At 54.5% G+C, this 12,448-nt stretch overlaps 1 protein-coding gene across 1 annotated transcript; it reads left to right on the top strand.

Moving 5' to 3' along the window:
• The first annotated feature begins 4,638 nt into the window (after nucleotides 1-4,638).
• NFKBIE (NFKB inhibitor epsilon) lies at nucleotides 4,639-11,639 on the top strand. Its single transcript, XM_049652821.1, has 6 exons — nucleotides 4,639-5,219; nucleotides 7,603-7,705; nucleotides 8,381-8,603; nucleotides 9,645-9,733; nucleotides 9,901-10,140; nucleotides 11,030-11,639. Exons 1-6 carry the CDS (start codon nucleotides 4,852-4,854, stop codon nucleotides 11,093-11,095), a joined length of 1,089 nt encoding a protein of 362 aa, XP_049508778.1. The 5' UTR covers nucleotides 4,639-4,851; the 3' UTR covers nucleotides 11,096-11,639.
• Nucleotides 11,640-12,448: the final 809 nt, after the last annotated feature.

The following is a 12,448-nucleotide window of genomic DNA, read 5'->3' as shown; positions in this document are numbered from 1 at the left end:
GAACAGCCCCAAAGAAGAATGAAGTGTGTACATTACCCTAGGCTGGAGACCAGGAAACTTGAGTTCTAATTTTTAATCCTGGCTCTGCCATTAAGGGGTTGTGTGACCTTGTGCAAGTGCCTTCCACTCTTCAAGCCACAGTTTCCTCATCTGTGCATCGAAAAAGTTAACTGGACAATCCCTACGGCTTTGACCTTCTTCTGTGGGTGTAGGAGGCATAATCATACCCCAAGCTGGGCTGTGAGTAACCCACCCTTTCCTGCCATCTACCCACACTGCTCTTCTGTACTGCTTAGGACAGGCAGAAAGAAAACTGACATTCATTCATTCCTGGATGCATCCATGCAATAAACAGATATTAGGTCTCTACTGAGTACCCTGTTCAGAAATGAAACATACAATATTCTACCCTCAAAGAATACAAAGTCTAATTGGGGATGGGGACCAATCATTATGATAAAATAGTATAATGGGGGGGGGCACCTGGGTGGCTCAGTCAGTTGAGCATCTGACTCTTGATTTCAGCTCAGGACATGATCCTAGTGTTGTGGGATTAAGCCCCAAATCAGGTTCTATGCGGAGCATGGAGCCTGTTAAGATTTTGTCTCTCTGGGGCGCCTGGGTGGCTCAGTTGGTTGAGCATCCAACTCTTGATTTCGGCTCAGGTCATGATCTCATGGTTGGTGAGTTTTCCCCCCACATCAGGTTCTGTGCTGACAGCGTGGAGCCTGCTTGGAATTCTCTCTGCCCCTTCCCTGCTGTCTCAAAATAAATAAATAAACAAACATTTTTTTTTAAAAAGATTCTCTCTCTTCCTCCCTCTGCTCCTTCCCCCGCCCCCCATTTCCCCACACTCTCTAAAATAATTTTTTTAATCTTTAAAAAAAATAGAATAGGGGTGCCTGAGTGGCTCAGTCAGTTAAGTGTCTGACTCTGGATTTGGGCTCAGGTCATGATCTCCCTGTTTGTGGGTTCAAGCCCCCCATCAGGTTCTGTGCTGACAGCTCAGAGACTGCTTGGGATTACCTCTCTCTCTCTCTCTCTCTCTCTCTCTCTCTCTGCCTCCCCGTCCCCCCACTCACTGTCTCTCAAAAAGAATAAACATCAAAAAAGTAGTATAAAGGCTACGCATATTCAATCTGTGTGTGCACAGTCACTGTGGAATCCTACTGCTTGCCATGTGTTACATTAGAGTCTTTGACATATATATATTAACTGTTCCCCCATTTACCCACAAGAAACCAAGGTAGAGGGAGGGTACTGACTTATTCAAGGTCACCTGCTGGTACTCACAGAGCTAATCCTAGAATCCAGATCTTTCTCATTCCAAAGGCCATGCAGATGTTTGTGAGTAGGAAGTTAGTTTAAGGCAAAGCTTGGGATAATCTGGTCTTTGGGGATAGGGGACAAGCATACTGATCTGCTGGGATGGTCCTGCCCCTCATCTGAGGCAGGTTAGCCACTGCCTCCGCCCCCACATACACCCCCACTCCTGGTCCTGCCTCCATTTTCCTACTCTTCTCTTTCCAGGCAAGGTGAAGGTGGATGGTCGGCTGTCTGCCTCTTGCTTCAGAACTATCAGCCTGCACGATCCGCCAGCAGTCAGTGAGTCCTTCCTCCCTACCCAAACAGAGGGAGGGTGTGGTCCTGAAGAGCCCTCTCACTTGGTGGCTCACTCCAGGGTCTCTCACTCATGCTTTGTGGGAAGTCCTGCCTCACATCTAACTCCAACCCCTCATCTTACCTCAGCCCATTCCATTTAGTTCAGTCCTCACTGCAGACAGAGTGCAGAGTTCCTAACCCTGCCCTTTCCCAACGCAGATGGGATCCTCACACTCTCCACTTAGTTGTTATAATCTTCCTCCTGTTCCCCACCCCTACTGCCTTCCCTTCTCCCCCTCGGGGGGCTTTGGAGGAGAGCTAGCCCAACTCCTTTTGGCCAACCCCAGAGCTCCCAAGATAAAAGCCCCCCAACAACTCCCCTTCTCCATTCACACACATAACCCTTCCTTGGAAGCTTGGGGGAAAGAGGGGTGAAGGGAGGGGGTGTGGAAGGAGCCAGCTGACCAGCTGGTCACCATGGCAACTGGGCCTGTTTTCTGAAGATGAGCTTGACTGGGGTGGGTGGAGGCTGGGAGTGGGGCACTACAAAGGGAACCAGGAAAAAACGGCAGAAAGAGGACTGGAGGGGCTGAGGAAGCAAAGTCAGGGCCCTGACCACGTTGAGGCCTGAGTCAGAGTCCTCATGTCATCTTTCCAAATGAAACTGTATGGTCCCTGTCCCCTTTCCTGAAGTGTCCCCCTAAGGGCTTCCTGTCAAAGTGCAGGCTAGGTGCTGAAAGCAGTGTGTGACTCAATGCTGCCCCCACGTGGCTAGAAAAGGGGCAGCTACACACCTGTTCTGGTTCAGAGCGAGACCCGGGACTGAATTGGGATAGGTTTTTCCTTAAATTCAGCCTCCGTATGAATGAAAGGAGCAGTCACTGCATCTGCCTGAGTTCCTGTGTCCTTGCCGAAGGTTCAGATGCCCCAATTCCTTAGACCTTCATAATAAAAGAAACAAAGTTTCACTGAAAAATTTTTTCAAAGTTTTGGATTAGGGGCAGGAGAACCGTGCTCTGCCTTTTCTGACTGATTTTTGGCAAGTCAACTCACCCCTCTGGGTTTCAGCTTCCCAACTTTAAGATGGGGATGTGATCATGCCAGATTTTGAGCCCAAGTCGTCTGGGTCTGGAGTTTATGACTGTATTTTTTGCTCCAGCCTTTGAGGAGGAGAGAGGAACATGTCAGGGGAGGAAGTTGAGAACATCTGAAATCACGCTGACCTCAAGGGAAGGAGATGCCTCAATTTCCTTGGGCTTTCCCCTCATGGCGTCTCACTGCCTCATGCTCAACACACCCTCTCCACTCTGGTCCTCCATGGGGAGGAAGAGCAGTGGGTCATCTCCTCCTGTCTGTCCATCCACTATCTTCTCTTTACTCACTGCCCCCCCTCCAAGCACACACACTAGGTACTTCTCTTCTCCCCAGCCCTCTTCCCTTCCCATTTCCAGGTCAGATGAAACCCTCCCTTCCCCTCATGCCACTGTGTAGTTGACCCCACTCCATGGCCCCACAGCACCCTGTGCTCACTCCTGTCTTAGCACAATCAGTCTGTATTGTAATTGTCAGGGATATTTGTGAAGGCTAGGGCCATGGGACATTTTGGGGTGAGGTGGGGTTAGTGGTGGTTGGTTATTACTGTTACTATTGATACTTGCTTTTGCTTCCAGCAGAAAAACCAATGTCAGGGGCGCCTGGATGGCTCAGTCAGTTAAGCATCTGACTCTTGATTTCAGCTCAGGGCATGATCATTCTCTAAATAAATAAATAAATAAGCTTTAAAAATAAATTAAAAAAAAAAAAAAAGAAATACCAGTGTCAGGCATATAGGAGAAGCCCCATACATGTCTGTCAGATAGATGGTTAAGATGCTGTTGCACGGAGGAGGGCAGTAGGAGAGCTGACTAGTAGCTGTCTACACTCACTCCAGCTTCCTTCCACCAATGCTAGAGATGGAATAGGGAGATGTTCCCTTGGGGATGATCTAAAGTCACTGCTGCCCTAGGTTTTGGCACTTGGGGAGGGGATGAATCATGGGGCACTAGTTTGGGGCTCACTGTGTGGGTGGAGTATGCCTGCAACCTCCCTAGGCCCTTTAGACCCAGGGAAAGCAGGGACAGGGAAGGAGGAAAGATGTGCTGGCATTAGGGCTGTGGCTGTGGTGGGGACCTCAGCAGAGCATGGCCCAGCATGTCTGGGGCCTCCCCATCCTGGCCCCACCAGGAGGAACTAAACTTCCCTGCCTGCTGGGGGTAACCGGATGTTGTAACTACCCGGAGCCAGTGTTTCATCCCTGTGAAGAATGACCACTCTGCTTTTTTAGACAACAAACAAACAAAAAATATGACCACTCTGCCTTTTTTTTTTTTTTTTTTTTTTTTTTTTAGACAAGGGCCTGCCTGGGAAAACCTACTTTCAAAAAAGAACAAAAATTAAAAATCCGTCCTCATGCCCAATTCTATGTGATCTGGAAGTTTGACACAGGAGACCCTCTATCCAGGACCCAAAGGGAAAACTGCTTCTTTACAGACAATAGGTATCTTATCTTTCCCTACCCAAACTCCTGGGCACTGATAGATGAGAAAAACAGAGAAATTGAGAGAAATGGGCAGGAGATAGGAAGCAATGGCTCCCCGTCCCATCACCTACGTGCTTTCCCTGCAAGACGCTCAGCTCAGCCTGTGCAGACGGTTAATAAATATTCCTTTAAAAACAAACGAATGAGTGAATGAATGGAAAAAATGAATGAAGAAATGGAAGAAGGGAAGGAAGGAAAGAAAATGCATGGAATTAATGAATGAAAAAAAGAAGGACGGGGGAAAATGTGAATGGATGGAAGGATGGGTGAATGAATGAATGAATGAATGGGTGAATTAACGCACGAGTGACTCAGGACCGGGTAACCCCTGACTCGGAGCCAACGCAGAAGGCGGGGTAAGGGGGATTCCGGAGGGCGGGGCCTCGGTCCGGAAGCGTCTGTCGGGGGCGGGGCAGGAGGGGCGGGGCGAGAGAGCGCGTCCGACTGGGCAGTCCAGCTGCTCGGAGTAGCCTCTGCCTTGGAACCCGCCAGCGCTCCGAGCCTCGCCCGCGCTTCTCGCCGACCCCTCGGGCCCCCGCAGCCCGGGAAGAACGCCACTCCGGGCCGGGCGCCAGCTCCGCAAGGCGGACCTGCAACCCGGAAAGGCGGCGCGGCGGAGCCCGGAGCCGGATCCTGCTCGGACCTGGCCCCCGTGGGCCGGCACCGCGGGCATGTCGGAGGCGCGCAAGGGGCCGGACGAGACGGATGAGAGCCAGTACGACTCGGGCATCGAGTCTCTGCGTTCTCTGCGCTCCCTGCCCGAGCCCACCCCGGCCCCGGCCTCCGGACCTTCGGACAGTGGCGGCCCCCAGCCTTGGACCCATCCTCCGGGAACAGCCAAGGAGCCACAGGAGAAGGAAGATACAGATGGGGAGCGAGCTGACTCCACCTATGGCTCCTCGTCGCTCACGGAGCCACTGCCCTTGTTGGGAGGCACGGAGACCGAGGACCCAGCCCCACGCTCTCCGCTCCCCGCAGCGGGAGCGCTGAGCCCTCAGCAGCTGGAAGCACTCACTTACATCTCGGAGGATGGAGACACGTGAGTCTGGGGTCTAAGCTGAGACAGGGACCCCTTCCAATCGATGCCAACTCTGGGCCTGCCAGGAGCCTCAACAGGCCGGGAACCCACTCTGTGAGGATCCCTCAAGACACCCGCGCTGGAAGGGGCCGTCCCCACTCTTCCAAACTCCAGACTTCACTCTTAGCCCACTTTTTAGCTCTGGAGGGGCCCAGACCAGAGGCCCCAGCATCATTACCAGACACCTGGAACCCAGCTAGCAGCTTGGAAAGCTACCAATAACCCACCCCTTGGAAGAGAAAATTCCCCTGACCAGTCCAGATTTTTAGGGTTTTTTTTTTCTTGCTGGGGAAGAGGGTAGGTATCCTTGTTTGCTCAATATCTGGGATTCCCAGCCCCTGACCTCAGAATGCCCCGTCTCGGGGAACAAAAGATGCCAGTTACAGGTTGCCAGGAGGGGTCAGGAAGCTAAGGATGGAGGTGCTGGCAGGGTGCAGAGCTGAGGCTAGCCCTGAGGAAGAGGGGGTGAGCCAGGCTGGAGCACTCTTGCCCCATTAGACAGACAGGCGGCTGGCTGCCCAGCTTACTTCCTTCTCTGCTGTGAAAGGGGAAGTGAGGGCTGGAGTCAGCTTTACCGGCACCCTCTACCTCCTGAGCCCTCCAAGTCCCCCTCACTGTCCTGGTCTGACCCCTTTACTTTACCCTTCCTGCCCCAGGCCCAGGTGGAGCTTGGTGGGGACTGGGCTGGGGGGGGCAGGCAGTTGAAGTAAGAAGTAGTTTGGGTGGGAGGGACTGGCCAGTTGAGGATTTGTCCCTTAGGAAGAAGAAACACTGTCAAGAGAGGGGGTGGCTGGGATTTGTGGATGAGGAACAGAGTGGAGTGGGCTGGGGTCCCAGACTGGGGATGCTGGAATGAATGGGGGTGGGGAGGGTAGAGGAGGCAGCAGGTATCTGTCTTGACTTGCTTTTTGGAGGAGATGGGAGGGTCCTAATCCTGGGTGGCCTTTGACAAAGACAGCGTTTGGACCCAGGGAGTGGGAGAGGAATGACCTCAGGCCTTTTTGTATCCCGCCCAGATCACCAACCCTCAGGCCCAGAACCAAGAATTTGGGGGTTCCATGTGGAATACCTCTGGCTGACCTTTGACCTAGGGAGTGGTGACTTCTGGCACTGCCGTCCTTTGTCCACCTCTCAGCAGAAGCCTTTACCCGGCTCTAGTTAAAGACAGGTGTCGTGTCTAGACTGTGGGGTTAGGGGCGGTGGAGAAGCGGTGTCAGGACTCCCCAGGAGGTCCTTAGAGAGGAGGGGGCACTGTCTTCCCTCAGAGGTGTCTGGCTTATAGGACTTATGGAAGTGGGGAGAGGAAGTGGGAGGAGGGGAGACAGGGAGAGAGGGAGGTGGCTGCAGGAATGTGACCTAGAGAACAGGCCCTGGCCGAGGGGATTTCCAGAGCGGTTCCTCCCTCCCTCCCTCAGTCACTCTCTCCTGGGCCTCTCCTGCCACCCGCCACTGAGCCTGCCCCCCTTCTGCCTGAGCAGCCCCCTCCCCAGCCCGGACAGGCCTTTACCCAAACTACCCCCCCAAGGCACTTCATGCCCCAAGGCAGCTGTCACCCTAGACCTTCCAGCTCTGGTTTTCGTTTTCCCCACCTGATGTGGGGAAACCCCAGGACTGGAACTTCCCCTCCCAACTGCCCCCTCCCACCTGAGCAAGAGATTAAGGCTCTTTGGCCCCCAACAAACACACACTTTCTGCACTGCACAGACCTCCCCTTGGAAGTGTCCTCGGAGTGGAGGGCCTCTGGTCAGGCCCCACCCAGTCTGTGCTGTCTGAAGAGTGACCCTCTTGATCCCCCTGTGAAAGGGCAGCAGGACAGGATGCCGCGCTGTCTCCTCTTCCACGAGCTTCCGTGTTCTCTCCGTTGGAATGTGTACCACTGAGTTGCCCCGAGTGGGGGTGACCCCGCTCCTGCCCTCTCAGTCCTCCCTGTTGGGGTTGGCAGACGTGGGGAGCTCAGCCCCGGAAACCACCTCTGTGCTACCCCGGCAGCTTTCAGTTTGGCTTTGAGCTGCAGCCGGCCCGGTGGGGCCCTGGGGCCAGAGGGGAGTGGGGTGTGGGCAGGCTGAACAGGAAGGACCTTCTCCCATCAGCACCCTGCCCACGCTCCCACTCAGCCAAGGCCCCCCCTGAAGGCCAGAGATGGGAACTTGGAACTCCCACCCGCCAGATCCTGGCTTCCCTCACCAACCCTCACTTCCTGGCCCAAACTCTCACTTCCTACACCGACCCTATGTGTGTCTTCTTAGAGATTGATGTGTTCTTCCTTCTAACCCCAGGACCCTAGCTCACTGTGTCTGGCCTGAGCCCTAACACTTAAACCCTGTTCCTGGTCTCCCTCTCCCAGGCTGGTCCACTTGGCGGTGATTCACGAGGCCCCAGCCGTGCTGCTCTGTTGCCTGGCTTTGCTGCCCCAGGAGGTCCTGGACATTCAGAACAACCTTTACCAGGTGGGTGGGGGGAGAGGCTGGGCTATGCCCAGATACCTATATCTGCCCTGACAGCCATTCCCAGCAGCCACACGAGGGTACTTGGGCTGCGCACTCAGGAAACCATATCCCAGACCCTGGGACAGAAGCTGATGCTACACGCAAGTAAGACACGCCTCTGCCCACAAGGTGCTGGAGCCTGGGCTAGGGGACTCCTGTCAACCCCTGATTTCATAGCATGGTGACCAGAGTTGTGACCCCAGCTGCTGTGGGACCCAGCGTCTGTGGGGAGCATTAATACAGGAGGCAGCATCTGCATGGAGCCTTAAAAGAGGAGTATGCCAGGTTGAGACTGCCTGCCTGGTGCCTCTGTCTTTCCTCCCTCCAGCCCGTCCTTGTCACTTGGCCCCCAAGGATAACAGAGGTCTTCCCTGCCCCCAACTGTCCTTTCTCCAGGGGCTGAGGGGACCTCTAAGAAGAGCAGGGGCCCACTTTCCTCACCCTGCCTCCAGAACTGGGGTGGTGGGCAGTGACAGAGGGAAGGGTTTGGTAGCGTTTCCTTGGAAGACCAGGGCCATAGCCTTTATAAGCTGCCCTCAAAAAAGGTGCTGGCAGCTGGTAATTCCTGTGTCCACCCTAGCACGTCCCCAGAGGTGGGAGCATGCTACAACAGCCCTGGACCCTTTGTGCCTACAGACAGCACTCCATCTGGCTGTACATCTGGACCAGCCGGGTGCAGTTCGGGCCCTGGTGCTGAAGGGGGCCAGTCGGGTGCTACAGGATAGACACGGTGACACGGCCCTGCATGTGGCCTGCCAGCGCCAGCACTTGGCCTGTGCCCGCTGCCTGCTGGAGGGGCGGCCAGAGCCAGGCCGAGGACCACCTCACTCCCTGGACCTCCAGCTGCAAAACTGGCAAGGTATGGGCAGCCTCAGGGCCTGTGGGATGAGGAGGGGACAAGAGATGGACCCCACTGTCAGGAAAAGGAGGTTCATAGCTTGTCTGTCAATGCACCTCCAGTTTTAAGTCAACAGGTACTCAGTACCTTTTTGCTGAAGGAACGAATGAACGAATGAACTTGATTTAGAATTTAATGAGAGCCTACTGTGAGCTAAACAGAGAGCTAAACCTTGCCCTCAAGATATTTAGTTTACCAGAGATTAGACGAACTCGTTAATTCATGCAACAAAAATGTACCGGGGGCCTTCTGTGTGCCAGACAGTATTCCAGGAGCTGGAGAGCGATTGAGGCAGACACTAAATATAAGAAGTGAGTTCTCTAGTAGGTTACCAAGCTGTAAGTGCTGTGGGAAAAGTAGAGCAGAGTGAGAACTAGAATGTGAGGGATGGGGCGGGTGTGATTTTTAAAGAGAGTGACCAGGGAAACCCTCAAGGAGCAGCAGCATTTGAGCAGAGACTTGAAGGAGGTGAGGGATGTCACTTTGAATCAAGTTCTGTAGGCGGGGGTGGGGGTGGTTCCACTCCAGAAAGCGGGTAGCAAGAAGGCTAGGGAAGCACAGGGCAGGACAAGGCCCTCGGGGTGGGTGGGGGGGAGGGGTGGCTGGGGCCTGAGGATCCTGGAGAGCTCTGAAGAAGGTGGTTTTTGGGTGGGGCTTCAAGGCAGGTAGAGTTAGAGATGGGGGGGGCGGCGGGGAGAGGGGGAAGGGGGAGGGGAATGTATGTTGGGGGACGGTGCACTTATGTGGGGTGTCACTCAGCAACCTGACCCCTGAAGCATGAAAGTTTCAATAACATGACTCTGAAAAGGTGGAAACTTTGAGTTCCTTTCCCCTCAGACTTTTGAGGGGGTTTTTGGGTTTGTGTTTTAACACTCCTGTGATCAGAGGCATTGAGTGGGCAGTGAGTCCCTTGGGGCTGAGGGGTAGGGAGGTCCCTGAAGAGAGGGAGGGAGAGAGTTGGTGGATGCTGATTAGCAGCCCCCACCCTCACCCCCATCCCAGGTCTGGCCTGCCTCCACATCGCCACCCTGCAGAGGAACCGGCCGCTCATGGAACTGCTGCTGCAGAACGGAGCTGACATTGACACACAGGTGAGAGGGCCAATCAGGGCCCGGCCCAGGGCCTGCCCCACCGCCTGATCCAGCCCCAAGTCCCCTGCCTAGCAGTCAGCAGTGGTGGCACTCACCTCCTTATCCAGGGCCCAGGCCCAGCACGATTCTTCTCCAGGGCCTTGGCTGACATCCTTCTTCTCCTCCAGGAGGGCACCAGTGGGAAAACAGCCCTGCACCTGGCTGTGGAGACCCAGGAGCGGGGTCTGGTGCAGTTCCTGCTCCAGGCTGGCGCACGGGTAGACGCCCGCATGCTCAACGGGTGCACACCCCTGCACCTTGCGGCAGGTCGGGGCCTCAGCAGCATCTCATCCACTCTGTGCGAGGCAGGTGCCGACTCCCTGCTGCGGAACGTGGAAGACGAGACTCCCCAGGACCTGGCTGAGGACGTAAGAGGCATAGGCTCAGCTCTGCTCTCCAGGACCTCCCGCACCTAGAGCAGAGACAGGCACCATAATAGCTGAAAGGGCCAAAGAGTCAGGATCCCCGGGAGTAATCCACGACTCTGCCACTCACCAACTGTGGGACCTTGGGCAAGCCTTTGCCCCTCTGTTTTTTTAGTTGGTCAAGCCCAGGGAGCCCAAACTTGGACTCTAACAGGAGCCCTGCAGCTACAGTGGATCGGTGAGACAGGATAGGTGTAAGGCAAGGTGATGGGGCCTGTGAGAGACCAGAGTCAATGCCCAAGGGTCACTCTACTCAGCTTCAGCAGATAGTTGCAGAGGAAGAATGTGGGCCCAGTGTTGCCAGGTCTTAGAATTTTTTGAAGAAAGATGGGACCTAGATTTCCTGTAGTGTCTTTCCCATTTTAAAATGTTCAAAGTAAAAAATACTCTGGGGCTCCTGGCTGGCTCAGTCAGGAGAGCATACAACTCTTGATCTCAGGGTTGTGGGTTCAAGCCCCACACTGGGCCTACAGCTTACTTAAAAAAATATTCAAAATGTTTTCTAAGTACCCCCCCCTTGCCCCTGCCCCCCACCCCCCGCCAAAAAAAAAAACAAAACCCAAAACCAGACACATGGGCTAGATCACCTCCAGGGTGGGAGCTCTGATATTCTGATATCTTAGAGAGTCAGGGCTTGCCTAAGGCTTCAGGGCTCTGCCTAGCCCAGAGGGGCTGCTGTGTTGGGGATTAGTGGGAAGATTTGTTCCTCAATGTCCTTGAGTTGTCATTTGGTGGAGGAGAAATGGTCCAATCTGTCTTCCCAGCTCCCTTCCTCCACTGCCGCTTTTTCCCCATGGGCCCTGATTTTGCTTCTCTCCATTCTCTTTCTCAGCCCTTGGCTCTTTTGCCCTTTGATGACCTGAAGATCTCTGGGAAGCCACTGCTGTGTGCCGACTGAAGCCAGGGCAGAGTCTGGGGCCCCGGAGACTCCCACCTCTTCACATCCGGAAGCCGGAGCTACAGCTGCTGAAGTCTGGGCCCTGACAATGTGCCCTTCTGGTGTCCTGGGGACTGCTGAGGCCACAGCCTGGGGCCAGTACGGTCCTGAGCAGAGAGGAGGGATCACAAGTGAGAGAAGGCAAGTCTGGAAGGAAGACTTTCCCAGGTGGATGGAGATTCTTGAAGACTCCCAAAGCCCCAGGTATCCTGGGCAAAGCCTGTTTGCCTCTAGAAGACGGCAGGGGCTCTTGTTTCTACCCACGTTGGGTCAGCCTGAAACTGCCAATCAGTAGGAAGACATGGACTCTCCTGAGTGAGGAGAGAAACTGAAATCAGCAAGCAGGACCCTGAGGGGTTCCATCCCACTGCTGTTGAGGATTCTTAAAAACACTGTTGTTTAAAGACTTCACACAGAAGGCCCTGAACTGACCCTCTGGGGAAGGGGAAGTTTCAATAACATGACACTAAAACAGCAGAGACCTTTATAAAGATCCCCCCCTACAGTTGTTTTGCTCACGTGCATGTCTGCGTGCATTGGGGATTTTTAGATAGGCCTGCCTTGTGACCTTATGGTAGAGACAGAGAGAAGGAAATTGCCACTTGAGCAGGGTAGGACTCTGCTAGGTAGGGAGTGCATGTTGGGGGGGGGGAGGGGGTACCATCCTCAGGCCTCTCTGTCCAGCACAAACCCTTGCCCTGAATGAGAAGACCCCCCCCCCCCGGGTGGGAGGCATCACCACTGCCCTGGAGGTGGCCATCTGGAGGAGCCTGGAGAGAAAGGCCAGCCTGTAGAGGGAGGTGGCTTTGTGTGTTTTTCCTTTCATTCCACACACGTTTGAAGTCCCTGTGAGGTGAGTATGGCCAATATGGATACAGGGGGATAAACCAACGACACAATCTCTGGCCACTTGGATCTTACGGTCTAGTGAGTGAGACAGCCATGAAAATCACAAACGCCCAAATAAATATGTAATTACAAGCTGCAGTGGATTCTGTGAGGGGGAAAAAAAGAGTGGGAAGGTGAACACGAGTTGGTGGAGGGCCACATTTTGGGCGGTCAGGGGAGGTCTGTGAGGACTGTCATCTCCACCTGGACACGAGGACGAGTAAGGGATGTGGGGAGAGCGTTCAGGCGAAGGCCTTTGGTGAATTAGAGGAACGGAGAGCAGGCCAGTGGGACTCTGCAGAGGGTGGGTGAGTGGGCGAAGTAGACGGGCCAGGTCATGCCGAGCCTGAAGGTCTTGGGGAGTTGGGACAGAACTGCAGCCCATTGGGGAATGGAAGGAGGTATCTTCTTCCCGTCAGAAAACGG

The sequence above is a fragment of the Panthera uncia genome (genome assembly GCF_023721935.1).
Source record: "Panthera uncia isolate 11264 chromosome B2 unlocalized genomic scaffold, Puncia_PCG_1.0 HiC_scaffold_24, whole genome shotgun sequence".
NCBI lineage: Eukaryota > Metazoa > Chordata > Mammalia > Carnivora > Felidae > Panthera > Panthera uncia.
Note: the sequence above shows the minus strand (reverse complement) of the source record. Positions and strands in the feature narration are given on the sequence as shown.

Coding starts and splice junctions, on each gene's coding strand:
- NFKBIE (XM_049652821.1), top strand. CDS start 4,852: ATGTCGGAGGCGCGCAAGGGGCCGGACGAGACGGATGAGAGCCAGTAC. Junction 8,604..9,644: donor CCAGCTGCAAAACTGGCAAG/GTATGGGCAGCC, acceptor CCCCCATCCCAG/GTCTGGCCTGCCTCCACATC. Junction 9,734..9,900: donor GAGCTGACATTGACACACAG/GTGAGAGGGCCA, acceptor CTTCTCCTCCAG/GAGGGCACCAGTGGGAAAAC.